Below are 27,792 nucleotides of genomic sequence, written 5' to 3' on the forward strand. Positions count from 1 at the left end.
GGCTCTATCGACAATTGTCAATTTTAGCCATTGCCCCGGATGAGGAGCTGGACGGTGTTGGGTGCTTTATTATGCATGTAGAAATTACAAATGCGTTGCGTGCATGAAAATAAAACACATTTAAAAAAATTACAAGTAGCAAAACAATTCACAATATTAATAAATTTGCAAAAATTTACAAAACAGATCTCGGATATCGCCGCCATGCGAACAGAAGCCTCATTCAACACGGTTGTGTATTTTGCAGCCATTTCGCCAAGTTATACTGCACAACAATACTGTCGAACCTCGATTATCTGGGTGAGGATTAACCGGGCTACGAAAATTTCAGTTTCATGATTGGATCTTTCCTATCCAAAAAGGGAAAATTTAGAATTTGCTATTTAGAATTTTCCTGGGCTAAAAATACCCATTCGCCCGTTTATACAGGACTTAAGCCCTACGCAATAGGCGGAAAGGTGCGTTGCATTGCATATTCATGGATTATTGGGGGAGAGGGCTCAAATAGCCTCAGCCCCATATATCTCTGCCATCATACAATAACTATTACATAAGTAATGTGGCTATGTAACTGGAAAAATGAGATTTTTTGTTAGATTTTTAGCATGGATAATTTTTCAGTGCATAGTCATTTTAAACAGGAAAAATACGTGAATAGTTTTTTTTTTTTTTTTTTGCAATATAATTTTGCTATTTTAAATTATTTTTTCACTCTCGGCGGTTTAACCGTGTTTTCCGGTTTTCCGTGATCACCTCTTCCTCACAATTAGCCCCGGATAATGGAGGTTCTACTGTAGTTGGATTTGTCTGAGCGAAATCGATCCGTAGATTTCTGAGATGCAGCATAGAATTATTTCACTACGATGCCGTGCCGCAGGTCTTGCGTTTGGGTGCTAAGATTTAAGGTGTTCCTTAAAGCATGGATATTGTAGAGTGCAAGGAATTTCTAAGCGTGAATACAATTTCAATGATTGTCTAGAAGGTGGAAACTGTTTGATGGTTCCCAGAACATGCATACAAATTATAAAATTCGTGTAGAACTCATATACTCGTAATTACATGCATGTTGTCGCATAATCACATTCTAGGAAACCCTTGAAATAATATCCAGGCTTTAACCCTTAAATGCGTAGCTTTGAATATATGAGAAAGGTCCTTTAGACGTTAATTTCTGCAGACGGTTTGAAGATAAAAATTCCGAATCGACTTTGCACACAAGCTGCGATCATATTCGTTCTACCTTATACTTTGAATTTGCTGGTACATGTCCCAATTAACGACAACAACTCTTTGTTTCAAGGGATTGTATAGTTATTAAAATTAAAAAAAATAACTTTTTATACTGACGTTCTGTTCTAAATACCCAATTAGAAAGTTATTGCTCTGTCCCTTCTGATGCTAACAAAAAAATTTCACGTTTCTAAGTGCAATGTTCGCTGAGATGTAGATGAGAAATCTGAGAAAAGTTGAGAAAGAACAAAATAGAAATAGGGAGGAAAAATCATTGTCCGTAAGTTTATGCTGTTGTTTCCCAACTTTTATCCGATTTTTGAACTCAAACATCTCAGCGATCATTGCACTTGGAAACGCGGAATTTTCTTTGTTGGCCTCAAGTGAGACAGGGAAACAACTTTCTTATTGGGTTTCTGAGGACACTGTGCCCGTATAAAAGGTTAATTTTTATATTTCGAAAACTACATGCAACATAAATGACGTATTTGAGTTCTACACGTTATTTGGACACTTTTTTTACAAGAGGTATATGCCTCTAGGATCAACGGTTCGCCTGTAAAATGCCGCAACGGGGAAATCACGAGAAATGACCCTGTATGATACTAGCTCCACAAAACTCGTTCAGCTTTCTTTCCATACATGAATTTGAAATTAAAGGCATATTCACATCAGAGGGAGCAGTAATTTATGATACAAACTCAAATTATTCTCTGGTACATATTCTCTGTGAATGAAACATTTCGGTACTTTGAATAAATTCAAATAAAGCGGCGAGGCTTTTTTTTTTTTTTTTTGAACATGCCGAAGAAATCGTTGATTGATGATCGGATTTGATTGGAGCTTCAGAGAATGTGATTGCAACGTGAAAGACGATCTTTGAAAGATTTCAACGTCTGCGATAATGATACTGTTGGAGGAGGATAAGCTCAATCACCACGGGAAAAATAAATACCACCACAACAACAACAACAAAAAGGAATAGACGCAACGATCAGAGAGCAACGAAGGTAAGTCTGAGTCTCCGGGATCGGCGGCGTGTTTGATCAGAAGAATGATCGATCTTTACGCTGGCTATTCTCAACGACTGATTTCGCTTCGGGAGGATGATTTATTCTACCTCCAAGAACTTTAATTAAGTGATCGGTTTTGACAGAAAGAATTATCTTTTATTTATTTTCATTTTTATTATTATTCTTTGTGTTTGTTCGTCTCCGTTAAGTTCGAAACTGAACAGCTTTCGGGATCGTCGTCGTATATCTTTCCCCCGAGAAGTCAGTTCTTTTGAAGTCGATGATAAGAAAAGACTCAGTCGAGGGAAAGCAATGATCAGATTAATAGTTTCTTCTCTTGCGCAACCTAAATTACTTTTATGCCGATGATTCCTCAATGGAAGGAAGATTCGCAACAGCTGGTTGCGTTCGATTTAAGTTGGAAGAGAGATAGAGAAAAATATATTTATACGAATATGTTCTTTTCATTGGGTAAATAATCGGACCGTGCGATGGGAAATAAACTAACGCACGAAATATCATTAAAAGTGGCTTTTCATAGACTTTACGGAAATATCTTTCTAGTGTAATTAATGAAATAATGGCATAATGGCATGTCTTGGTTTTCTTTCAATTCGAATCGAGTTGAATTATTATTCTCTTGTCTTTTTGAATTATTCATTTTCTGTTACGTTTCATTTTTTTCGATTTCATTTCTTGGTGTTTTCATGTTTTTACAGTGATTTTTTTTACTTGTTCATTTTCATCTTTTCCTTGTTTTTTATTTTCTTTATTTTAGCATTATTTTCTACTTACCATAATTTTTTTGATTATTTGTTTGGATCATACTCTACCCTCTTACAAAAATTATGTTGGAAACGCAATGGAAAAATTATCAGAGCCGCGCCTTTTTTTAGGGATGTGCGACAGTTGCTGTCGGACCCCGCGCTTTGTGGGGCTTCCCGCAGCCACGGTAAATTATTGAAATTTTTCATCAACTCTGGAATTATTACTTTAATTAATTCTGAATTTTCATCAATTCTCTGGAGTAACCGAATCTGGCATTGGGTTTGTCAGATTGTCCCTAGTTGTTGACATAAGGTGAAAATTGAATTTCTATAGTAACACCATAAGCAGCATATAAATCACATTGAAACTGTGTAAAATGTAAATCAATAATAAACTTATTTTCAGTAAATAAAGACTACTGATGTCTGATGATAATATGAATCTAATAATAGAGGAGGTTTCCTTCAAGTGGTGACAACTTCATCAGGGTGATATTAGGCATCAAGAGGAACAAAAAATGCCACAGAACGTGGTATCGCAACGTTTAGTCGGTGAAACTTGCGAAAATACTTGTGGGGGGGGGGGTGACCTCGAGTGGGACAAAAAAGCCAATAATAAGTAGAAAAAACATTTACTTGACAGCATGATTAACAGAGCACAGTTCAATGTCAGAAAGTAGACGAAGAGAAATGATTATACAGGAGTTGTTCGAAGTTGCGGCCTCGAAGGTCGGTGTGCAGCCGTCAGCGGCGAAGTAACGATTGTCGGACGAGCTCAAAGATACCGGGTGTGCCGACAGCCTCTTTCTCTGTCTATTTTGTGTGATTTTCACCAACTAAACGTGGTTTGCAATACCATGTTCTATGGCAATTTTTGTTCCCTTTGATGCCTAACATTCACTCTGCTGAGTTTTTCGTCCCTTCAAGCCAATACACTGTACAATGTATAAAATAGGAAAATAAACAAAAATTTTAAGTGAAAATGGCCAGACTATATTGAAATGTTGAGAGTATGCATTATCTCAAAAAGTAGAGCCAATTCGTCAAAATCAACACCGGTTTTAAAATTAGCAGCCCCGAAAACATTTAAAACATCCTTGAAAACACAGGTTTTGTTTTTTTCTTTCTTTGTTGAGCAATCATTCCATGAATAATAAAATGGTAGTTATTTAGAAATTCGTACTAAGCAGAATATGTTTGTTCACACAGTTTCTACTGCCACTAGATGAGGAAATTGATATTTCTCTCGAAATATGTTTTGCGTGCCTCCTCGGCGATGTGTCATTTGCTACGGCATTGATACACGGCGATGTTATCTTATTCCGGAAATCAAAAATGGATGCGTCTCGAGTTGTGTTGTTGAAGAGCACAGTTACTAGCATTTCGTATCATTTCCTATCCATTTTGCCATCGGTGTAGACAGATAAAAGTCTTTCTAAAGTCTTAGCGATGGACATTAATTGCTTTCATCCGGAAAAAGTGCTCGAAAACTCGATTACATTTCCTGTCTCTTCTCATATTAGAGTTCTTTTTCCTTTCTAAATCATTTCAGTTCTCTTTGACTTTTTCTTTGCAGAAAGAAAGCTTATATAAAGCTGAGAAACTGGCAACGGGCTGCTGCTGTGTTGTTTTTAGCTATACGAACAAAACTTTCTCGAGTGTGAGGCACTATTACACTGATGAGCAAAATTTAAGTAACACAGCGGCATGTGTGTGTGTGTGTGTGTGTGTGTGTGTGTGTGTGTGTGTGTGTGTGTGTGTGTGAAACTGATTTTTTTAATTTTTTTTTTTCATTGAAGCTCACACGGGCCATGGACTGAATCAAAAGGCAGCACTAGATTCCTCGAAAGACTAGTTATATTTTTTTGGAGATGATGATTACAAGGAAGAAAATTCATCTCTGCCTCCACGGGGACTCGAACCCCGGTCTCTCGTCTGAGAAATCTTGTATTAACAAGTGAAGAGGTCATATCTGCATACAAGTCACCATTTAGTGGCCTATGTCATTCACGTGCTATTAGTTGATTTGCCCGCTTTCAACATATATACACTCCAAGGGAGAAATATTCTTTTTCCATCAAATGAGAGAGAATGGGGCTCGAGTCCCCGTGGAGGCACAGAGATAAATTTTCTTCCTTGTAATCATCATCCCCAAAAAATATAACCAATTTTTCTAGGAATCTTGTATAAACTATTGGGGAGGACATTTTTACATACAAAAGGCAGCGGCTTGCATAATTACATGAAGATTGAGAATCCGAAAAAATTTACACACATGAAAGTGACAGTGGATTCGTTGTTCTCAAACACCAGACTCTAAGGATTACATCTCTTTCATCTTGGGAATGAAATAGTCTTATACATAAATAAATTGAAATTGAAAAAAATTGACCCTTTAAAAGCGGCATTGTCGAGATATTTTGCCTTATTTCAGAATTCATAAACATAGATACAGTTGACCTCGCTTATTAAGGTAACAGATAAACAGATACCCACTAAGACGGATAAAATCCTCTATAACAGTTGAATTATTATCAATTGCGAAATAATTTTACGAAATTACGAAATATTCAAAATTAATATTTTACTAATTGTTTGCATCTGACATCTGTAATTGGGATTTCTAGTTTTATCCTGTAGTATGTACATATACATGTAAATAATTCCGAAATTATTTCTTCCAAAAATTATTTTTTTAATAATTTGAAAATCATTTTATTCCGAATTATTATTATTCCGGAATTTCTTTCATTCATTAAGAAATTATTTTTCCATTTTTCATGAACGTAATTTTTCATAATTTCTGTGAATTATGTAGGTAGATATATTCTTAGATGCCAAATTTTTCGTCAAAAAATTGTTTGAGCCTCGTACTCCGTGTCTTGCTGGTTTGCGGATGTAATGAAATTATTTTTTTCTCTTAATCTTCGGTCTTCAATGTTTTTAGCCATTTTCTAAAAATATTTGGTGAGCCACTTCAAAAAAGCTCCGAGGGCCCAATGTGGCTCACGGATCATACGTTGAGACCATTGCTCTAGAACCAAAATTTCTGCCGTGGTTAAATGTTATAACATAAGTATACTTATAAGTATAGAACTTATAAAATGAGTTCTCCGCTTAATAGAATGATTTCAACAATCTTTCGTCTTTTAATTAATAGAATATTCACTCACACGATAATTTTAATTATTAGGGCTCGGATTTCTGTCTTTGCATATTTTTTTTTTTTTTTTTTTTTTTTTTTGCATATTTCGCTATTTTTACATGATAGAGTATGTTTTCAAAATTTTAAGGCATATTTTGCATATTTCATGATTTCTGATACGAAGTAAATTTTTTCCCCGCTATTCCAATCCCGCTTCAGACTGGTTTTTACGGTTCCCGCCTATGACGAGAGCTCCTAGAGCTAGGATTTTTATGCACTAAAAATGGAACATCGTTGCTGATTGGTAAAAAATACCGAAATTCAGGTTTTTCAACCAATCAGCAATGACACTGAATTTTTAGAGCAAAAAAAATACTAGCACCTTCAACAACACTGGTGTGTGGCTGTAAATAGGTTAATCATCTGAATCGATGTCGGTGATGGTAACTCGTGGAGGAAATTGGCCAAAATTGGTGAATGGGGGAATTTTTTAGCGTTTGTGGGGCATGTTGTGAAGTCACACAATTTCCCTGCCAACAACCTGCATGTCGTCGCCAAGAGGCTGGTTTGGCAAAAAAGAAAACCTGTTCCCGAAGGATGAGCAGGAAAGAGAAAAAAAACGAGTTTTCGGGCTTCTGCGGCTTGCCTTGGTGTAGAGTGGGCGTCACAAAGCGTATTAAAGACGTCGTCATGTGAGACTAGCTCTGAATGTATGGCAGAGAACACGATGCTCTAATATCAAAAATTATGGGAGTATAACTCCTCAGTAATATACCTTACTCCAGCGCAATAATGTAATAAAGATCACCAAAAGGAATCGCAAGACCGACGACTGGATGTTGTCGGATGAGACGAGGAGCCATCTATCATCCCCCACCAACATGATCCGACCACGCCATCCACCACGCTTCCCGCGGTCCTCCATGCCGTCTGCATACCTCCCTTCAACTGGATCCACTGACCATCATCTCATCGACACATATGCATCCTGTCGAACGTCCCCGGAATAAGGTTGTGAAGGACTATTAACGACTTGATAATCGTCGGTGTCGTCCAGATGAGATAACAGATGGACCGTAACACCGTGAGTGCAGATTTGTAATAACCATGTTCTTGTCCTTAAATTAATTGTAATTTCCTCTCTGCTGGGCTTAGTTCCCATCCTCATTAACTTAATGTAATTCGGGGCCCTCCCCCCACCTCTACTCCGAATGTAAGAATCATTTTATCTGTATATCTGGTTGTATCTTGGATATTGATATGAAGCAGTAAAAGCGTCTTATGCTCTGAATCTTCTAACGTTGTTTTATTGTTTTAGTATTTTCTTTTAAATTACCTTCCCCTCCGATCATAGCCAATCGCATATCTTCCCCCTCCGTTCATGACTATTCGTGACAGGCATTTCGAGAATTTTTATCGATAAAAAAAAATTATTTATTTGTTTTTTAATTTTATGCTTTTCTAAAACTAAATACACTACTTGGATAGTTATTTCCACCTGTAGATGGCAGCAAATTAATTCTGAATTTGTAGGGGAAGGGAAGTTTTGCTCGAAAGGGAAATTTCAATTCGAGGAGATTTTAATTAGTGAAACGAAGAATTTTCTGTTTTCATACGATTAGTAATGGTTCAAAATAGTTTAGACAACAACGGCACTTCTCATTATCATATCATTTTGCTAAAACTAATGTTATTTGAGATAGGAATGAAAAGTTTTTTTAGGACATTATCTTTCATTTTATAGGGGCATATATTTAATTTTTTGAGTATAAAACGCATATTTTATAGAGCATTTTTTAGAAGTTTTTAAGAACATAAAAATCCTAGCCCTAGTAATTACACATTAACCGCTATATAAATGATATTTTTTGCTGAATAAAACATTCGAATATTAAAGCAAATGTGATGCCGGATATAAGGGCGGATTCACATCTATACGGCAACATTCTTAAACTTGAAAATGCCTGATACGACGAATAAGATATGTTGATTAATTTTATGTTAAAGAATGTTTGCTGTGTCTGACATGACGCGGTGAGTGTCAGATGTGAATCCACCCTTACTTGGGTGTTGGAAGTGTCTAAGCTGTCTTCAATACGTTTAATTGTTTTATTACTATATATATATATGCCACACTAACTTTTTCAATAAAAGTAAAAATCTCAACAAAAAAAAGAATTTAATATTCTTTCACAAATACCTTCATTCAATGTCTTGAAACTAAAAAAAAAAAGAACGGAAGCGAAAAGAGGGAAATTAAATTAAATTTTGTGCAACAAATTGAAGGTTTTTGTACTTTAAACGATTTGGGATAAAAAAACAAAAAATAACTGAAACTGAAATTGCCAAAAAAATTTTCACGCTGAAGTGTCGGGCATTAAGAAAAATTTGAATGAAATCGAAAAAGATTGGCGAAAGAGAACGGAACTTCAATCAAAAGAGGAAAATCTACATGACAAATTTGTACTGAAATTTTTTCATACTAAAAGAGCCGAAAATGCATTCATCAAAATATTGCACTCAATTGCAAGTCAAATGCAAAAAAATTTCACGTCGATCGGTTAAATTGTTCTTTCAGAAATAAAAGGAAGATATAATGAATTATCATGTAAATGTATACAGGAAAAACAATTTGAACGTGATTTTCTCAGATTGCAGTTTTTGAACTCATTAGTAAGATTTAAAAAAAGCTAATGCACGGAAAATTCTGAAAGTTTTTCAGAAATGTTTATTCACAATATATGTTAGTAAAATGAATCTCAAAATTGGATATCTGTCAAGTCTTTGAAATTTTATGAATTTTTAAAGTTTTAAATAAAATGTAAGTTTCGAAAATCTTGGTCAATTACAAAATCGGAGGTTCATTTTATTAACGCATGTGTCTAATAAACATTTTCAGCAAAATTGCAGAATTTTTTTGCAGTAGGTTTTTTTTTAATCTTACAGATGAGCTCAATAACTGCATCTGAAAATATTGCGTTCCAAGTGTTTTTTCTTGTTTACATTCTCACTGAAGGAATGAACGTCAGGGATCTGCAACTGGACTTATCCCGTTGTCGAGATGTCTTCCAGCCCAGCAGAGAGAACTTCTAAGCAGAGTCTGGAACAAAGTGTGTGTACCTAATAGTTTGAGTGCGTATCTAGTTTTGTGTGATTTTCCAGTGCCGCCATCTGTATTTCTAATTGTGAGTGAAGTGTAATGATTGGATATTTGTGCTGTTGTAGGCCTGTTCTCTCTGTGGCGAGACTTTTCAACGGAAAATCGGCTCTCCTTTGCGCCTTGAAGTGTAGAACCACAGAAAACCAACTTCAGCCGACTACTGCTGTGGTTCCTGTAGGGTTCAAATCCGGGTTCTCGCGATCAGAGTCCGTCGCGGTGATGTTTACATTTACACTATATTTCCTTACTACTTTTTGTTTCATTTTGAAGCAACAAATTAACCGATTGCTACGAAATTTTTTTCATCATTTGATTTGCATTTGAATGTAACACTTTTCAAACTCATTTTTGAAAACTCGACTTCATTGATAGTGACATCCCTTAAGCGGGCCAACTTGCAAAGTTGATTTTTTACCTCAATGGGACACTTTTCATCTGATGAAAATCGGAAGAAAGCCACCTTAATCAAAAAAATATATGGCATATTATAGGCGGTTAAGTGATTTCTGCCGTACCGCTTCAAGGATTAAGACAGATATAAACATAGCTACATATATCAAAAGACGGCATCTCGTTCCGCCTCTCCTTAGGGCCATATTGTCACGGAACTTAATCCAATTGACATAAGCTTCGGAATATATTTTGGATCAGGTATACGTTAAAATAATAGATTTAAATTCTGAACACCAGTATAAAGAGCATACATAAGAGATCTATTCTCGGTGTATGCATGAATCACTTTAAGAATTCAAATGAAACTCAGCTTAGGGTTCAAATAAGTGTTATTTTTGTTTTAAAATTACTAACATAGATTAATGTGATTTCAGTTTTCTACAGAATTGAAATTTTTCTCGTTTGATTTCTGTATGTCAGGAACTACAAAGATGGGGGAGGCTACCGCCGAAAGTCATTTTCGACTGGTCACCCTTGGAGGTTCGGCTGTCGGAAAGAGCTCTATATTGAAGAGATTCATCTTCGGAAACTTTTGTGACCGTCACCGACCAACAGTTGAAGATTTGTACAGTAGGGAATACGATATCGGTAGGTGACAAAAGAAATAATTATTATGATTTGATAAATCACTACTTTTTTCAGAGATCGAGACGAAGTTAACATTTTTAATATAAGTACGTATGTGGTGCTAAAATACTAGTGTGCAGCTCTTTTGAAACCGGCATCACGACTGTGTAAATGCCGTCATTAAATGCCAAGTAATGTTTGCATCACGAGTTTCTTAAAAAGCCTCAGAACAAATTTTGTATGGCGACTAAATTTTCAAAACAAGCAGCAGAGCCCGGTAAAAATTGAATGTGCCAGGAGACGAACAGTGCAAAAATGTCACCAAGGGACTTGTTTCTGTATCACCTTTGAAAATAATTGCAAAATGGACGAAAGCCCTCAGTGAAGGATACTCAAGAATGTTAGAGCGCAAGCTGCAAAGCTATAACTGATTCGTTGAATCACTTGAGTTGGGAAGTTCTCTGCCACCTTTGTGCCATGATCGCTCGCATGCAGCATGCACTTGTCGCCATTAAAGGTAAAGCTTCATTCATTAGCTCATGCTGCAATCATATTCAACTTCGCCTGGAGTATTTCCCTATGGCTTGAATTCTCGACGACCCCTCATTAGCTTCACGTCATCTGCGAATTTGCTAACGATCCCATCGATACCCTGATTAAGTTTATCGATAAAAAATGAAAAAAAAAATATTGGCCCAGGGATATTTCCTTGAGGGATTCCGCTTTTCACTCCTGTCCAATCAGAAAATTATCCGTTCACCATTACCCATTGCGTGTGACCTATCTGTCAACCACTCGTGATTCTATCCAATTCAACAAGTTGCCCCCTAATCCCAATCTCATGTAAACGCTTCAGAAATTTGTTATATCGAGTCCGGTCGAATGCCTTCTGGAAATCAAGATAAAAAGCGTCGATGATTTAGCTTTTCCCCAAAGCCTTAGTCACGTGATCATAGAAGCAAAGGAGGTTTGGTTACACATGAGTTCCTCCTTCCTGATCCTATGCTGGTTTTCCGAGAATACGTTGTTCTCGTCTATCTACTTCCCCAATTGCCTTTTGATAGTAATTTCTAAAATTATCGAGAGGGAGCTCGTCAAACTCACTGGACGATAATATTCCACATGATTTCTCTACTACCCTTTTTAAATATCGGGACCAGATTAGCAAGTTTTCAATCCCCTGAGATGATACCGTCAGGAACACTACTCCTGTAAATCGGCGCATCTGGCCCTCGTATATCACAGTAAACGACAGAGCCTGATCTTTCTCGGTTTAATCTGTGAATCTTCGCTAGTTCTCTCGCTCACATTAACCTGTTTTTCCTGTTTTTCGTGACTACGCATAAGCATGTATTGTTTGACCACGGAAAGATGGCATATCATGTCATCACGCAAAAAAGAGCGTTTATCATTCAGGAGGGAGAAACGGGGAAAAAATCTTCTAGGGTTTGCTGCCATAATGCCTTGGCACAAATACGATTTACTGCCTTTACGATTTACCTTACTTTTATGATTTATTTAATTCATTTACCCCAAGGCATAAACAGTTTCGTTTTCAAACGGTAAAAAATAACCAAAATTGCATGTACAGAGACAATCTTACAATGGTGTTACTCAAAACATGAATAGGATCGTCTATCCTGACGGGCGCGACGTAAGCACGTACTAACTCTCCGTGGTCACGCTAGTTGCTGGGAAAAGCACTATAGTTGGAAAGGAAAGCTCATTCGCTTTGAGACAGGACAGGTATGTAGCCGACGTGTAGTATGAATGGCATCTCCTGACACTGTCGAATTCTACAATAGTGTTGTCGTTATAAACAAAACATCCTCAGTATATGAGAATGTAAAATTAAAATTGTCATCACGGAATTTTCTTCTACAGGTTCGACTGCTCTGAAAGTGACTTTCCTGGACACGGCAGGTGACATGCAGTTCCCCGCAATGCGACGCTTATCCATTGCTAACGGTCAGGCTTTCATGCTCGTCTACAGCGTCGACAGCGATGACTCGTTCCAAACCGTCAAGCATTGCCTCGAAGAAATTCGAGAACAGAAGACTGATTTTCAAGATATACCTATAATAGTAATTATACTGCATTAGTACATTTTTTCAGTTTCCGTTCTAACAGCAACATGGTCACCCTGGTAAAATAATATTCATGAGGTTCCTTACCGAGATGAAACTATCAGTCAACAAATTTGCATACTTTAAAAAATCATAACATTAGACTGCGTGTGTGCATCATCATGGAGGTCTATGCATCTGCAACCCATGCGTTATGACGGCCATGCAGTTTTGAATTTATTGGTTATTTTACATTTAATCTCTTCATTACTTTGTTACACAGGGTGGTCCTGAAGTGCTGAGCTGTTTTGAAAAATATAGTTTAAAAAAATCTATTGAAAATAGAGACAAACGGGTTAAAGTATTTTTGAAAGAGGTTTAAATTTATTTTTTTTTTACTCACTACAAAATTTCTACATGCGCACACCTTTAGTGGCTCGGAGGATTCCAAGCTTATATAGGATTTCTTGCCACGCTATTTGTAATACGGGTGTTACAAAGAATGGAAGTAAGGATGGCAGTAAAATGGATGGAGGTATAAAAAAAAACTTTGAAACTTTCTCTTTCGAGTTCTCCGCTTTTTTCTGTCTTCAGCTTTCCATATATTCTTTTCAAAACCGGTTCTGGACCAAACAGAATTCAATGCACGGACAAACATGAAAATAATAAAAAAATCCACACCATCAGTGTCACATAAGTTTAGCAGAAACAGCCCAACAGAATTAAAATCAAATAAATTATAAAAAAAGTTCATTTAAACTGCACATTTTTTTTTACTTTCATGAATTTTACTTCCATTCTTCGTCACTTCGACGTTACAAATAACACAACTTCCACCACTGAAGATACGCATGTAGAAACTTCGTTGTTAAGTTAAAAAAGCTTTGAAATATTCTCTTTCCAATTCTTCAAGCTGTTTCTCTCTATCCTGTCTCTGTCTCCTTAATAGCTTTTTCAAATATTTTTCAATTTCCTTTTAGGTCGTAGGGAACAAATGCGACGTCAGCGACGATAAGAGGCAGGTCAAAAGGGAGGACGTGAACGAGTGGCTTTTCTGCGACCTACCCCGGATGCGAGCTAAATCGCTGGAATGCTCCGCCAAAGAAAACATCAACATCAGAGAAGTCTTCAAAGCTTTCCTCCAGTTGGCCAAGATAACCGTCACTCCAGACCCGCTGACTCTGAGGAGAAGATCAAGCGCTCACGTAACCGTAGGCCGATCGTCAAGGTTCAACACGAGCCTGAGCCCCCAGAGAGAAAACGCGCAGGTATCGGACACCGGAGCAACTTCCCAGAACCACCAGCAACAAGAGCAGCAGCAGCAGCAGAAACAAGGTCAGCAACAGCAAGCCAGTCAGAAATCGACCAGCAAACCGAGGAGCAAAAGCCTCATCCGCAGGACCAGCAAGAAAGTCGTCACCAAGTTCCGCGACGCGACATCTACGAATCCGACAGCGCCGCAAAACGGCGAGAACGACTGCGTCGTATCTTGAATGTCTTGTCCTGGGGGAAAAACCGCTCAGAAGAAGGAAGCAGCATCTGCTGTTGTTGAAGAGTTGGATGGATTCTGAGAATCAAATTAACATATGGATGGCGCTTCAAAATAAAAAAAAATATATATATATATGGCGCGCTTGGATATCATATATAGCTGATGTAAATTATTATAATTACAAAAGTTTTAAAATATAATTCGGGTGTCGTGAGCATGGTGACATATTGTATGTTGTAGCATTTAACAATTTGTACGGAATGATCACGATGGTACTGGAAGCTTAAGGGACGACGGAGAAAGGATCAAAACCATATTTTAATGTTGGTAGGAACTTCACCTATTTATAAGCAGAAATTTTTCGACTTTATCCTCTCTTTTGATGATGACGAGCACTTTTTGGACTTTGGTATGACTGATTTTAATTCATTTATGATTTTCTTATTCCTTTATATGCATAGTTGAAGGGACTTCCGATGCGCCAATTGTCGCAAAATTTGTCGGAATCTATGAATACGTAAACAGTACTGTATATTAGAATTGATCACTTAAACACAATGCATGTTTTGGGGTAATTTTTTTTTCCTTCAACTCCAAGGGTTACTTCAGAACCTTTTTGCCTTCAATTTTATGGCGCCAGTGGCTTAAATTGCATATTAACATGAAAAATAAAAAGTCATTCCCTTTCTAGGTCCCATTCAGATAGTTGTTTGACTTGACGTGTGCTATCACCCCACTCATTTTAGCGGGTTTTATTTTTCCGGGGCACATACATATGTACCAGTTAGATAACAAAGTACCAGTTAGGAACAAATAATAATCATTTCTCAATGTGTAGCCATTCCGGTAGCCACTTTACAGATAATGTTGGCCAACTTCGTTCTACAGTAACATGTGATTGCAACCTGACGGTAGGCATCTTGATAATATTCGGTGGTTGCAGCGCCATCTGATGAGACTATTTTGTACTAACAATTGTATAGCATCATAAATTAATTTTGTGGCTTGTCCCACAAATCCCTTGCCTGAAATAATTTTTAAAGGTTTTGTTGATCATGCTTTTTGAAAAGCTTCAGTATATTTTTCAGAACACACTCTATAAACTCTTTTAACTTCTTGTATAAAACTTCCCCCTTAACTCTATAAAACGCCTTAATGTGCACAAGTAAAGCTGTGGAAACAACGGATTTCTACAGATTTGATGAATACGCAGGTCTCATTCTTTACCAATTCAAACGATCCAGTTCTAGGAAGGTAGATATAGGCTGCGTAAAACACCAACGCAAGTTATTTGCACCTTTTTTCTCCTCGTAATTTTCACGGCATGTCCACCCTTGAGTTTTTACGTTTGTTGCTTAATTTATGGAAACCAGTGCAGCTTTTGTATAATTCCTCAAGATTCTGCTTCGACAGCCTTGATGTAAAATTCGGTGGTATGAAAGCGTTAAGGAAGCTCGAAAGACTACTGAATTAATTTGAGAGAAGTGTAATCTCGAGATAAATCTAAGTTAATACATGAGAGAAGGGGAAATCGAAAATGCCATATTTGTATTCTTCACCGAGGCTTCGGTAAGAAACTCGCGAGGGAACTAAATCACGTCATACCGCGAGTTCATTAGGTTCACGTTAATTTTTCACATGTTATAAGCTAACGACGCTCCAGCTTTCCTCGATGAAACCATCCCCAGACAATGCCCAAAGGATTTCTAGAGAAAGCGCAGAATTCAAGATGACGGCAGGCGCCGTAATTAACTTGCATTTACCCGTCTTCATAAAGACCTCCAAGGTGCCGGGAAAACATGCATTTGCATACTATATTCGAGAAGCCAGACTTCTATTAGACGAAGTTTAGCAACGCCTCAACAAATATCCCCCCCCCCCAATTGGAATATCACCGATTTTCGAAAAGTATTGTGATTTTTTAGCCAAAAAATAACAGCAAAGTTCACGATACGTTTCTTAATCGTAGTGCGAATAAATAATGATGAATAGCAGTGCGAGTGGTGATAGTGATACCATGGACATTATTTAAGTTAAAGGGTCTCTTCTCTAACATTACACGCATCATCATATTGACGGCCCAGTTCAAAAGGGCAACAACTCAGAAAATTGCGTTTTTGAGTTATGCACGCCATGAGACCGGTAGAAAATTCCTTTACATATTGCAAAAAAAAATTAACTTGGACGCCCTGTACATTATCTCGAAACATAATTTTGAGTTGCTGCCTTTGTAAACTGGGCCGTTGATATGTAAGGACGAAATATCAAATATCAATAATATTGGTAACTGATGAAATGTCTCGTCACTATATATCACAAACATCATGGTAAAAATACAGGGTGGGCGAAAAGTCCTTGACAAATGTAAAAACATTAATAAAAAATATACCAATTGACACAAAAAAAATACTTTTTACCTTAAATTACTACATCATCGCGTAGAATTTTTTTAATTGAAAAAATACTTTTCAAAATTTCATTCAGAAGTGGCACACTGTATGACGAAGAATTCGACATAGCACATAAAAATGCGACACAAACTATAAGTAATTAATGTTTACAACGTGATTTTCACTATACCGGGTGTCCCGTAAGTGATAACGCAGCCTTTATCTCATCAACCGTCCGTCGTAGAGGTATAGTTTCAATTTAAGAAATGCTCAAAAGGCGTTCAAAAATTACCCTGCACCAGTTAAGAGAGTGAAAATACAAGTCGCAAAATAAAAAAAAAATCTAAATTTTTATGCAGAAACAATTCCATGTTTCTAAGTGCTATATTCGTTGACAAATTTGAATTCGAAAATCGGAGAAACGTTGTGAAAGAACAGCAAAAACTAACAGACACAACACTCATTTCCCTTATTTATGCTGTCCTTTCCAAAGTTTTCTCCGGTTTTTAAATTCCAATGTCTCAGCGAATATTGAACTTGGAAACTTTTTTTCTTTTGGCCTCGGGACGGTCAACTTTCTAATTCGAAGCTAGATGACAGGGGGACCATATAAAAAGTTAGATGTTTTTATTCTGCTACACAACTGTATTTTCACTCTCAAAAATGGTATAGGGTAATTTTGAACGCCTCTTGAACATTTTTTGAATTGAAACTGTACCTCTGCGATGGAAAGCCGCATTAGCACTTGCAGGGGACATCCTGTATAAAACTACCACATTTCAATTCGAGGAAGGACTCGTTAGATGTAGTCCGAGATAAAAAACGTGCTCATATCAAAATGTGGTAGTTCTATATGTTAACACTAATCCTAATAAATATTAATTACACACTGTTTGTGTCGTATTTCACGTGTTATGCCAAATTTTTCTTGATGCAGTGCCACCTGTGAATGAAATTTTGAACTTTTTTTTATCATGTGTCAAAAAAAAAACTCTACGCCTCGATAAGTATTTTGGTCGAATCACACTTTTTTTTACGTCAATTGGTTGATTTTTTATTAATGTTTAAAAACTGTACAGGACTTTTCAACCACACTGTATTATCATACCTGAAAATTCATGATTTTTCATGAAACGTCAAATCCTCTGAATAAAATATAAAAATAATTATCCATAAAATTATTGAATTATTATCTTAGAAGAAACGGTTCATAGTTACACGATTATCATGACAAATTTATTGCGTTATTATCTTTCAAGTCGTATAAATATGTCTTAAGAAAAAATGTGGAAAGCGATAACTTATTATTCAGAGCGCAGTATATAGTTATCTTCTTTAATTATCTTCCATTGAATGGAAGTAATAATAATCGTCTTGTAAATAGATAATCGCTTGTCAAATGAAGAATCCCAAAAATTTACGTTATTATTTTATTTATTTTAAAGCTTTGTATTGAGCCGGGTCCAAATTAAACCGATTAGAACATAATTATAATCAAAATTGAAGCTCGTTTCCGAGAGAGAAATTCTTTGTCGCTGTCGGTGAAGTGTAAATAAACTTGTGCACGTTTTAATTAATTAATTAACAGACGTTTAAATAAAAATTTTGTATTGAAGCAACGGCGTCTGTGTGTGTTTGTGTGTCATTAGTACGTATTTAAATTAGTTCACTTTTATAATATCGTTCAGCCGTAGAATTCCGCTCATTAACTTGCTTATCTATTACAAACTGGTCCGTGTTGTGTGAACTGAATTCATCTGAAATTGTTCGAGAAAAATCTCTCTTCTATTTACTTGGGGCGGGGGAGGGGGGGGGGAAACTATTATCAAACAAGAAAAATTTACTCTCGTTAATGGAACATTTTAGAAACTTGATGTCAAGAAAATTGTCTGGCTTAAATGTTTGAGGCATTTGAAGCGTGTTGCAACTCATGTTACAACATTAATTCATGTTCAAACCTGCGTTAACGTAGAAGCTCGAATCAATGTGGTTTCGTGTGCTTGATCCAACATCAAAAGATCTCGCGTTATTTCAGGTAGTAATGCACTTAGATGCACCGTTAAATTCTCTGGTATGGATCTATAGCAACAGGAACATGAAATACAAATACTTAGAGTACGCGAACCGAAAACCATAATTAGTGATACGGGGTTCAAATGGGTAGTAATAACCCATCAAATCCCCTTCATCACCACTCTGCCGATTCCTGTAGCAGTAGTGCAATGACGTTTAACAAACAATAAAGTGAGTACTTAAGTTGACCTAAAAAATACCCAAGGGTTCTTTTTTTCAAAAGAAAACAACAGTCACACACCGACCGCAGCCTGTGGAAGAATTCTCAAGGGAACATGAATATACAATGTTTGTAATTTAATGTGATTAAATTCAATTAATGTGATTAAATGCGATTAATGGGAATAAATGCGATTAATGGGAATAAATGCGATTAATGGGAATAAATGCGATTAATGGGAATAAATACGATTAAATGATAATCAATGTATTTCAACTTCTTATTTACACCAACCAGGATCATAACGACATGTGTAGTTCAACCGAAAGAAAGCCAAATACGTCACTCGGAACACATTTTTTTTTCCTTTTTGAAAAAAAAATCTCATCAAGGCCAAAGTGGTCACCATAATAATAATAATAATAAATTCTTTCCCACAAACTGCTGGCATGCAGAATTATCTCGACCTCAAAAGCTCTGTGCCTTTAGCAACTTTTGTCGTCATTATAAGCAATTCATAGACCCGGCACCGCAGGTCTAGGCATATACAGATAGTTCTTAGGTCTCTAATCTTAACTTCTGTCTGCTATCATATGGATAAATTTCAGCAAGGTTCTGACATTCAGAGTCGGATAGTTTGTAAAATAGTATTTTTGGCAATTTCTTAGTGTATAAGCTGTGATGTTCAACACACCTGAATCTTCCCTAATATTGACATTTCTGACGAACCAAGGAAGCCCCGTGTGTCGCCTGAGAATTTTGTTCTGAAATCTTTCTAGAGCTAATTAAGTTCATTCGTGGAGCGAATGAAGGAGCACGTACAGCAGCACCGGCCTGATGATCATCTTGTAGAGTATAATTTTATTGCGTATTGAAAGGCTCGAATGCCTGTGACTAAGCTTGTTGAGCATGACTGAGGCCACAGTTGCCTTGTGATTGACGTCATCACACTGACGGGAGGAACTGAACCTCTTATCCACGTTTTTGTTGCTAACTTCTTTAGGGCTCAATATATTTTCGAGAGTGTTGTTTGCTTTTATCGCTATGAAATTGTGATCGCTGCGTCGAACCCACCTTGCCGTATGCCTGTAAAGGCGGGACGGCCGAACTTATTGATATCCACTATGACACCAAGGTACTTTGTGTGCGTGACAGGATAAATGTTTGTGCCTTGCACCACAATATGAGCATAGAATGGTAAATCAGTCTTATTTGTGAACCACATAAATACTGTTTTATCGGGGTTTAGCTCAACACGGGTTCTGACGCACTCGACTAGTCCCACTATTTCCTGTAGATTTGATAGAGCTTTACTAAGTTTGTACAGCGCACGGCGCTATTAGCAGCGTAACGAGCGGCAGTAGAAAATAGTTTAAAAAACAACATATCGCATAAAAAAGGCGAGACAAAATGTGGATGATTGCTGCTTATTTTGTGAGAGAGATTAGCCTCAAACAAAACTTTTTACTGCAACAAAAAAAGGTTTATTTGGAGTATGATTCAGACTTTTGTCATTCACATTCTCCCATTTGCAGCAAAAGATCTTTTGGCAACAAGGCGACGTTCTTAGATATTGTACGAAATTCACTCAATTAGAAACTCCTTGGCACCTTTGACCTTTGAAGACCTGGCACACCCCGCTTCCCATCTCAGAGAGATATCGAAGCGTTCCCGAAGAATAGGTGTGTCCGGAAAGTTTTATTAAAAACAACATAACATGACCACCTCAGACGAAGGCAGCAAAATAAAATAATTTACATAAAAATTTATCGTCAACCCTTGAAGTCATATAACAAATAAATAAAATCTATCTAAACAATCAACGCCAATGGGCAATCAAAATTATAAACGGGATCATAAGATGGTGGTGTATAGCCGTCCATCCCATAAGAATATAGTAATCGTCAATGGATCGAATGATTGCCGATAATCTTGGAATATAAAATTTCGAATCACGGTGAATTAGTCGCAGTCATCATCGTCTTGGCCGCAAGTCGTTACCGGAATCGTCACCGGGTGAACTAAGATCAGCACAATTCCCTATATAGACGAGTAAATCACACTTAATTCGTCCTTGCCATCAATGGCTTGATTTATCTCTTCCTTGCAAGTGAACTTGCTTCTGTTTTCCATTTATTGGTTACTTTTGTTTTGACGCCGACGTGGTCGAAGATCATATTTCCTCTTAAGATCAATCACTGGGGCTCTTGCCAGTTTGAACTCGTCATCGCTCCCACCGCTCAGACGCGCACTTCCAGTTTTCTTAGTATGTATGCGGTGTAAGTTGTTATCGAGGAACAATATAATCCACCGCACCCGAGCAAGACTCATAGGGCTCTTCAAAACTCTTCTTTTGAAACACAGTCGACCGATTTCGGGAATAGCACCAAAATGAAATTTTTTTGTATAGGGGCAAGATGTCAGGTAATGCCATAAAGATCCAATCTCACCACAAGCACACATGGCGTTGTCCGACTTCTTGAAACGTTCTAGATACGTCGGTATTGGGCCGTGCTCAGTTATCATAATAACTTTCTCTCTAGACCAAATAGTACCATTCCACCGGACGCGTTTCTGTAACTTGTAGGCATCTTTATGTGCATTCTTGTCCCATAGCTGTTGCCACTTTTGTAACAGGTCACATTTTAGCGCCTGTTTGATGTGACTGCGTGGTAGCAAGAGTTGTTCTCCTCTGTTGGGAGATTAAGAGCATCTTTGGCCAATCTGTCCGCAATTTCATTCCCCGCTATTCCTGCATGGCCTTTGACCAATTTGATACTGATAGACGGATGGTTGTATAAATGTTTGCGTATTCGCTGAGTATTTTCATGTGGAAGTGCGCTGATCACGAATCGCATTAATACTAGACGCGCTGTCAGTATATATCGTCGTCTGCTGATTTTGCTTAATCGCCCATTCCACTGCAGCTAGTATGGCCAGAACCTTCGCCTGGAAGATGCTGTTCCCTTGACGCAACCGTCGACTCCAAGCCTCTTCAAAAGATCCTTCTGCATTCATAACTACATATGCACAGGTCGTGGATGTCTCTGTTTTTGAGCCGTCCGTGAATATACTAATAGCTTCATCCGATGAGCATTGTTCCACACAAGGCAGCGGAACTTGATTCTGGAACAAGTCCACACTGGGATGATGAAACCAACTCTTATTGTTCCCTTCGTAGGCATCAGGTGTTATAAGAATTCCGTCCATCCAAACCTCCTTACCCAAATGCAGGATTGTAGATCGATGAGCGTCATACTCAACATATATGCGGAGCGGAAGGTTTCCCGTAGCAGTATACAGAACATCATTGGCCGTAGTTCTGTATGCACCAGTTACGTACAATAAGAACGGACGTTGGGCAACATCTAGTAATTTACGGAGTCTCTGTGTCGGGTTTTTATACCAGATGGCGCTTGCGTATGAAATTTGCCGTTGTACAACCGATCTGTACAAAATGTTCCTAAATTTTTGGCGTATACCCCGCTTTGGACCTGCTATGCGTCTCAATTTTTGCATAGTGTCTTGAGCCTTATCAATTTGTTTCGCCACATGCGTCGTGAATTTGAACTGATGGTCAATATGCACTCCAAGATATTTCATACATTTAGATATTTGCAGTCGAACACCATTGATTTTTATGCAGGGACGCTTTTTCTTGTCTAGCCATTTTGACAGTTCGTCAAACGTGGCATCCGCAGTGCTGCCAGTGTCGTTGGGAGTTCTCGCCGAGATCACAAAGACCAGATCATCGGCGAAAGCTTGGACATAAACATCCGGTCCCCAATTCTTTTTCAGCAGTGAGTCAAGCACGATAGACCATAGTAGCGGACCGCTGCATGAGCCTTAAGGACAGCCCATTTCCTGATGCTTTTCCGCGTCTCCTCCATCAGTTGGCATCACAACCGTTCGATCTTTTAGCATGTTTTCCACTATACAAATGAGATTGTGAGGAATCGGTAATTTTCGTATAGTATTGATTATTATCTCGTGACGGACCGAATCAAAAGCACCGCGAATGTCTATGGAAACTATGGCCGTTACTTGACCTCGTCGATGTCTAGTCGTGATCTCTTCCATCAGTGATGCTATTGCTTTTTCTGCCGAGCCACCTGTACGAAATCCGAACTGTCTTGGGGTACCGATAGATTGGATTAGAACAAGATTGCTCAACCTGGTGGCGAGTGCGGGCCACTTCGTTAGTCTGTAAACAAAACGCGGGCCACTAATGTTATTTGGGAATGTGCCACGAGTCACTTAGTTAAGTAATCTGAAAATGTGACAGGGGCATGGACGCTACAAGCATGAGGCTGGCAGAGCTCCAGCCCGGCGGGGGGGGGGGGGGGGGACTGAGACGATTCTCATCATTTTTTGTTTTTCACACTATAAATGGGCCCCGTGAGAAGGGGCCCATTGGGGGGGCCACCACACCAAGGCCACATCTAGGGCCCCTACTGCAGGATGTGAGGGACATCACCGAGGGTCACTACGACTAGGGCCGTATTCGCCGACATGGTTTAAACTGTAGTCACAATTTTTGGATAAAAAATCAACATAAATTGGTTAAAAACCTGAATTTACCCAACCCGTGTCGATCTCTTATCAAAAAATTGTGACTATAGTTTAAGCCATGTCGGTGAATACCGTCCTTAGTGATCTGGAAATGCACCGTCGGCCACTTTAGTGAATTAGTAGTTTTTCGTGGGACCACTTCAGTGGTTTGGTAAACGGATTACAGTGGAATGAAAAATTTTTAACGATTTTTAATGGCTTATAAAATTTTATACAGCAATATAGGGAATTAAATCAAATTTTTGTATACAACGAATATGATGTAAATATTTGAGCGTACTAACAAGCGTCTTAGCCCCTCAGAGCATTCATTGCATAAAATAACCGCAGTATGTTGAGAGAACACTCTCTGAAACACTTAGAAATACGGTTATCCCTTATTATCGAAATTCGAACTTCAAGTTATACATGACGGATGTGAAGGTCAATTGAACTGCTTTCCTGTTGACCAGTGCTTTAAATTTTTTCCGCTCATTTCCCCTCAGACTTTCGGACTCGTATCTTCCTCTCGTTTCTCCCCCTTTGTTATCTGGGACCCATCTAGCCTCATATAGGAGTGAGACATTTCCCAATTACTGAATCTTTTTTTGTCAGTAAATTTATACTGAACGAAAATTTTATAAAATTTTGGTGTCGGTCTCCACACTCCTAGGTTCAGTGAGCTTTCCCCATATCTCAGTTATATGCAGGGTCGTCTCAACATCGCAATCCCCTGTATAAAGTGATGTTCTGTGGCGGATTAGTATACTTAGCTGGAAATTGCAGCTTACATGCTTACCATGGGTGGAGATACCGGGTCGGGGGCATCCCCCCCCCCTCCGCGTCAAAGGTGTAGCCGACTGATCTAATGATATGTGTATATTGAATGTGCATGATGAATTGACATCATCATGCCCCCCCCCCCCCAGCAGTCATCACCGTGCCACACACACACACACAGTCTATGATACTTATTCTCAAAAATCGTAGTACTAGATCTCATCATGTAGCCCTTCTATGGACACGACGGCATAAGGCTTTTTGGCCAAGCTCAGATGGACCCATGACTCTATGGGCAATTCTGCTGGATTCTGAAAGTAGTCACGCTTTACCAGGTCATATCCAGGGTCTTTCCAGGTTGGTTCACGCTAGATTCAGGACTGGAACTATGTGCCCTATAGCAAGGCGCCAGGGGCACCATACCCATCTGTTCTTCCCTAGTTGAGATCGAACATCTTGATCGGCGAAAAAAAGACTTCCGCCATTGATTCGACACGTTAAAAGCAAGAGACCCAATTTATTTTGTTCCTCCACTGGTGATTTCTTATTCTTTGTATCAATGCGTAATGCATCTAACTTAATTAGTCATCCTGAAACAACAGATTTCTCAATCGACTCGGAACTAACCCAATTACTGCACGCCAACGATATACGAGAGTCGCACTAAAAGTTTTTAGCATCATTCCCCTTCTCCCGTTGGCTGAATAAAGACTATTATGGTCATTATGTAAGGATATGTTTTGTGTTAATCCAGATACTTTTGTTTACAAGTGGTACATAGTCGATGACAAAACAAATTTAATTCGAAGTATCAAAAGTAAGTACGGTGATTTCCTAAGTGTAATACGCGAATTAACACATGGTTAAAATAACCCATAGAAACGTGTTGAAAGACGATCGTTCGTGCACATCGTCGTGGCACATAGAAACGTGGTGACGATACAAATATTTATATTTGTATAAAGAAAATTTACAAAAAAGGATGTAAATTGGTGGTATTAGCATATTTTTGGTAGAAACAATACATAAACATAGCAATTTAATTAATTACAGTGGATATTTTAATCAGTTAAAATATTTAGTTATAAGAGGACGTTAAATGTTTAGTTAAGTCACGACACGACCCCCTCAAATCGATTCTTCAAAAAAATGACTTCAAAAAATATTTCATTCAATTGCGAATCAAATGCAAAAAGTTTCGTGTCAATCAATTGATTTGTTCTTTCAAAATAAAGGAAAAAATTATTAAATTACAGTGTAAATGTATACGAGAAAAAACACTTTGATTTTGTAAGATTGTAGTTTTGAGTTCACCCGAAAAACTACTGCTTCAAAACTTATGAAAATTTGCAGAACATTTTTTTCGACAAAAATATTTATTCGACATGTGTTAGTAAAATGAACTGATTTAGCAATTGATCTGTGGTAAGTATTTTTGAAGAAATGTTGAACTCAGATTTTTTTTAATTTATCGTTTTATTTTAAAACTCTAAAAATGCATAAAATTCTAATGAATTGTCAGAATTTAGAGATTCATTTTACTAACACATATGGGTAAAAATTTCTGCAAAATTTTCAATTTTGGAGTCATAGTTTATAGTCATAGTCATAGTCTCCAAGTTTTGGAGCAATAGTTTTTTCTTAATCTTAAGGATGAGCTCAATAACTGCAATCTGATAAAATCGCATCCAAATTGTGTGTGTGTTTTTGGCAATAAAGATAACAACCGAAATTTATATGTGAATTCATACGCAGTTGTTGAGTATGAGATTTTTTTCTCAAAGTAAACAAAAATTGCATATGTGCGCAATACATACCGCTGCGTATTATGTATGCAGGCAATTACGGTAGCGTGGGTGTCATCAGGTACATTTCGTAAGACGACTCCGAAGATATCTAAGTCGTTGCAATTTCAAAGCCTAGAGCCTACATAAAAGGGTAACATAGCTCGCGATTGCGGCCTACCGTTGTAGTTCGTGGACTGTGAATATTATGAAGATAAGATTCACATCAAAAATAAATGCAATGGGTGTACAAGGACAATTTTTTTAGGTCAAACCAAACGATAGCTCTTTCACTTCCCCTATGGTAGCAAAAGACAGATTCTACAGACAAATAATGAATGAAAAATCCTGCCCAAAATCAATTTACAAGAAAGCAGATATAGACGATTAAAAGCAACTGCCTTTCTTCATTTATTGTTACAAATATGTATTAAAACTAAAATACATTGTGATATTGAAGTTATACGCACAGTTGATCGAAACCCACTTTTTCAACCTGCTTATTAACACAATGTATTAACAAAAAAATAACAAAATACGGCCGCATTTTTTGACACATTTTTTTTTTGTTTTGCATTTAAGGGGTTTCACGACCCCTGAAGTCGATTTTTCAAAAATTACTTTTAAGAAAATCTTTATTCTATTGAATATTGAATGCAAAAAATTTTGTGCCAATCAATTAATCTGTTCCTTTAAAATAAAAGAAAGAAATAGCGCATTATATAGTGTAAATGTATACCACAAAAAGGATTAATCAATCTCAAAAATGTATGTTATGATCAAAATTTCGATTATTTTTCTCGAGTGCCATTAGAATTCGATGTAATTGAGAACCGATCCTTATTTATTTATTTAAATACACCAGGCAGAAGAAAACAATCCAATTACAGCAATTTAAGACATAGAAATGTAAGGACAATAAAATGAAATTGGTGAAATGAAATACACAGATGTACTGTACATCAACAGTTGATGCGTTGATGGTATTTTGCATGTGCGTGTATCTCGAGCAAAAATGATTTTTCGGTTTCTTTCCCAGCAAAGCAATTCGTTGTTAATGACAGTCAAATATTTAACTAATTTTCAGATTATGTTTAATTTATGGTAGGATTTGTGGGAATCTTTTGTGAATTTTTGGATCATCGGATCATAAAACACAATAAATAAAAACAAACACAAATCAATAAGACATATGTAAAAATTAGTAAAAGGTAGGCCTATGTAAAGTCACCGGACAATTAAAATAAAATAAAATCACAAACCTATTAAAATAAAATATAAAACAAAATAGTTAGAGTCATATCCAACAAATCAAATACAGAGGTAAAAAATCACTCATAAATTGTAGAGAAGATTTTTTGAATTTACAAATAGGTGTTGCCAATAATATAAAATTGCTCAGGTAAAATATTCTATAGAATACAAAATCTGTTTATCGCACAAGAAACACCAATCGAAGTCCTAAAGTGATCCATATGAAATAATTTATTTAACCTGACCAAAAACCTTATTTTAGAGAACAGAAGAACAATCGATATTACTATCAGTCAATCCTCTGAAAAATTTCAAAACAATGAAATTTCTTCTCTTTTCGTATAGAGATGTACTTAAAAACGTTGCTGAAATTGCAATACAGTAAAGCCTTTCTTATCGGAACCCCCCCACACATGCAGTCACCCCTCTTTTAAGGACGATTTTTTTTTTTTGCCCCGTCGGTGTTCGCAAAAGAGAGGTTTTATTGTATCATATATGTTTTAAATTTCTTAAAATACAAATATCCCATAGATGCATTTTGTATGATTAAATACCATTAATACCCCCAGGGGTAGTAATTCTAAGAAAATTGACACGTTTAAAAAGAAATACGATAAACATGTTGGGGTAAATCGAAAAGCTATCCATACTTAGAATATGACAGCCATAAATATTTTTTATGGGCATTGTATAGTATTTTATCATTTATTTATAGTTTTTAGTTTTTATAGTTGCATTTTTTATTGGGTTGCTGCATTTTAGAAATGTATGACATACATATTTATTATGGGCATCTTTTTCACAGCCACCTCGTCGGGCATTTTGCCTGTTGTGACATTGTATTTGCATTTAATAGCATTATCGGGACGTGGATTCCAAACAACAGATGCATATTCAAGTTTTGATC

General features: G+C 37.1%; 1 protein-coding gene across 1 annotated transcript in view; it reads left to right on the forward strand.

Annotated features, from left to right (window-relative positions):
* The window catches only part of LOC149090282 (ras-related protein Rap-1b-like), a 54,227-nt gene extending 36,329 nt beyond the window's left edge, over positions 1-17,898 (forward strand). Inside the window, exons 2-4 of the mRNA XM_089233798.1 lie at positions 10,189-10,356; positions 12,220-12,419; positions 13,382-17,898. Coding sequence (XP_089089924.1) covers positions 10,200-10,356; positions 12,220-12,419; positions 13,382-13,894 — 870 coding nt within the window. The 5' untranslated portion in view covers positions 10,189-10,199 and the 3' untranslated portion in view covers positions 13,895-17,898. The remainder of the gene's footprint in view (positions 1-10,188; positions 10,357-12,219; positions 12,420-13,381) is intronic.
* The last annotated feature ends 9,894 nt before the right edge of the window (positions 17,899-27,792 follow it).

This window comes from Pholcus phalangioides, unplaced genomic scaffold, assembly GCF_987345545.1.
Source record: "Pholcus phalangioides strain wild (caught in Gottingen) unplaced genomic scaffold, Ppha-v1.0 ptg000001l_1, whole genome shotgun sequence".
Classification (NCBI taxonomy): Eukaryota; Metazoa; Arthropoda; class Arachnida; order Araneae; family Pholcidae; genus Pholcus; species Pholcus phalangioides.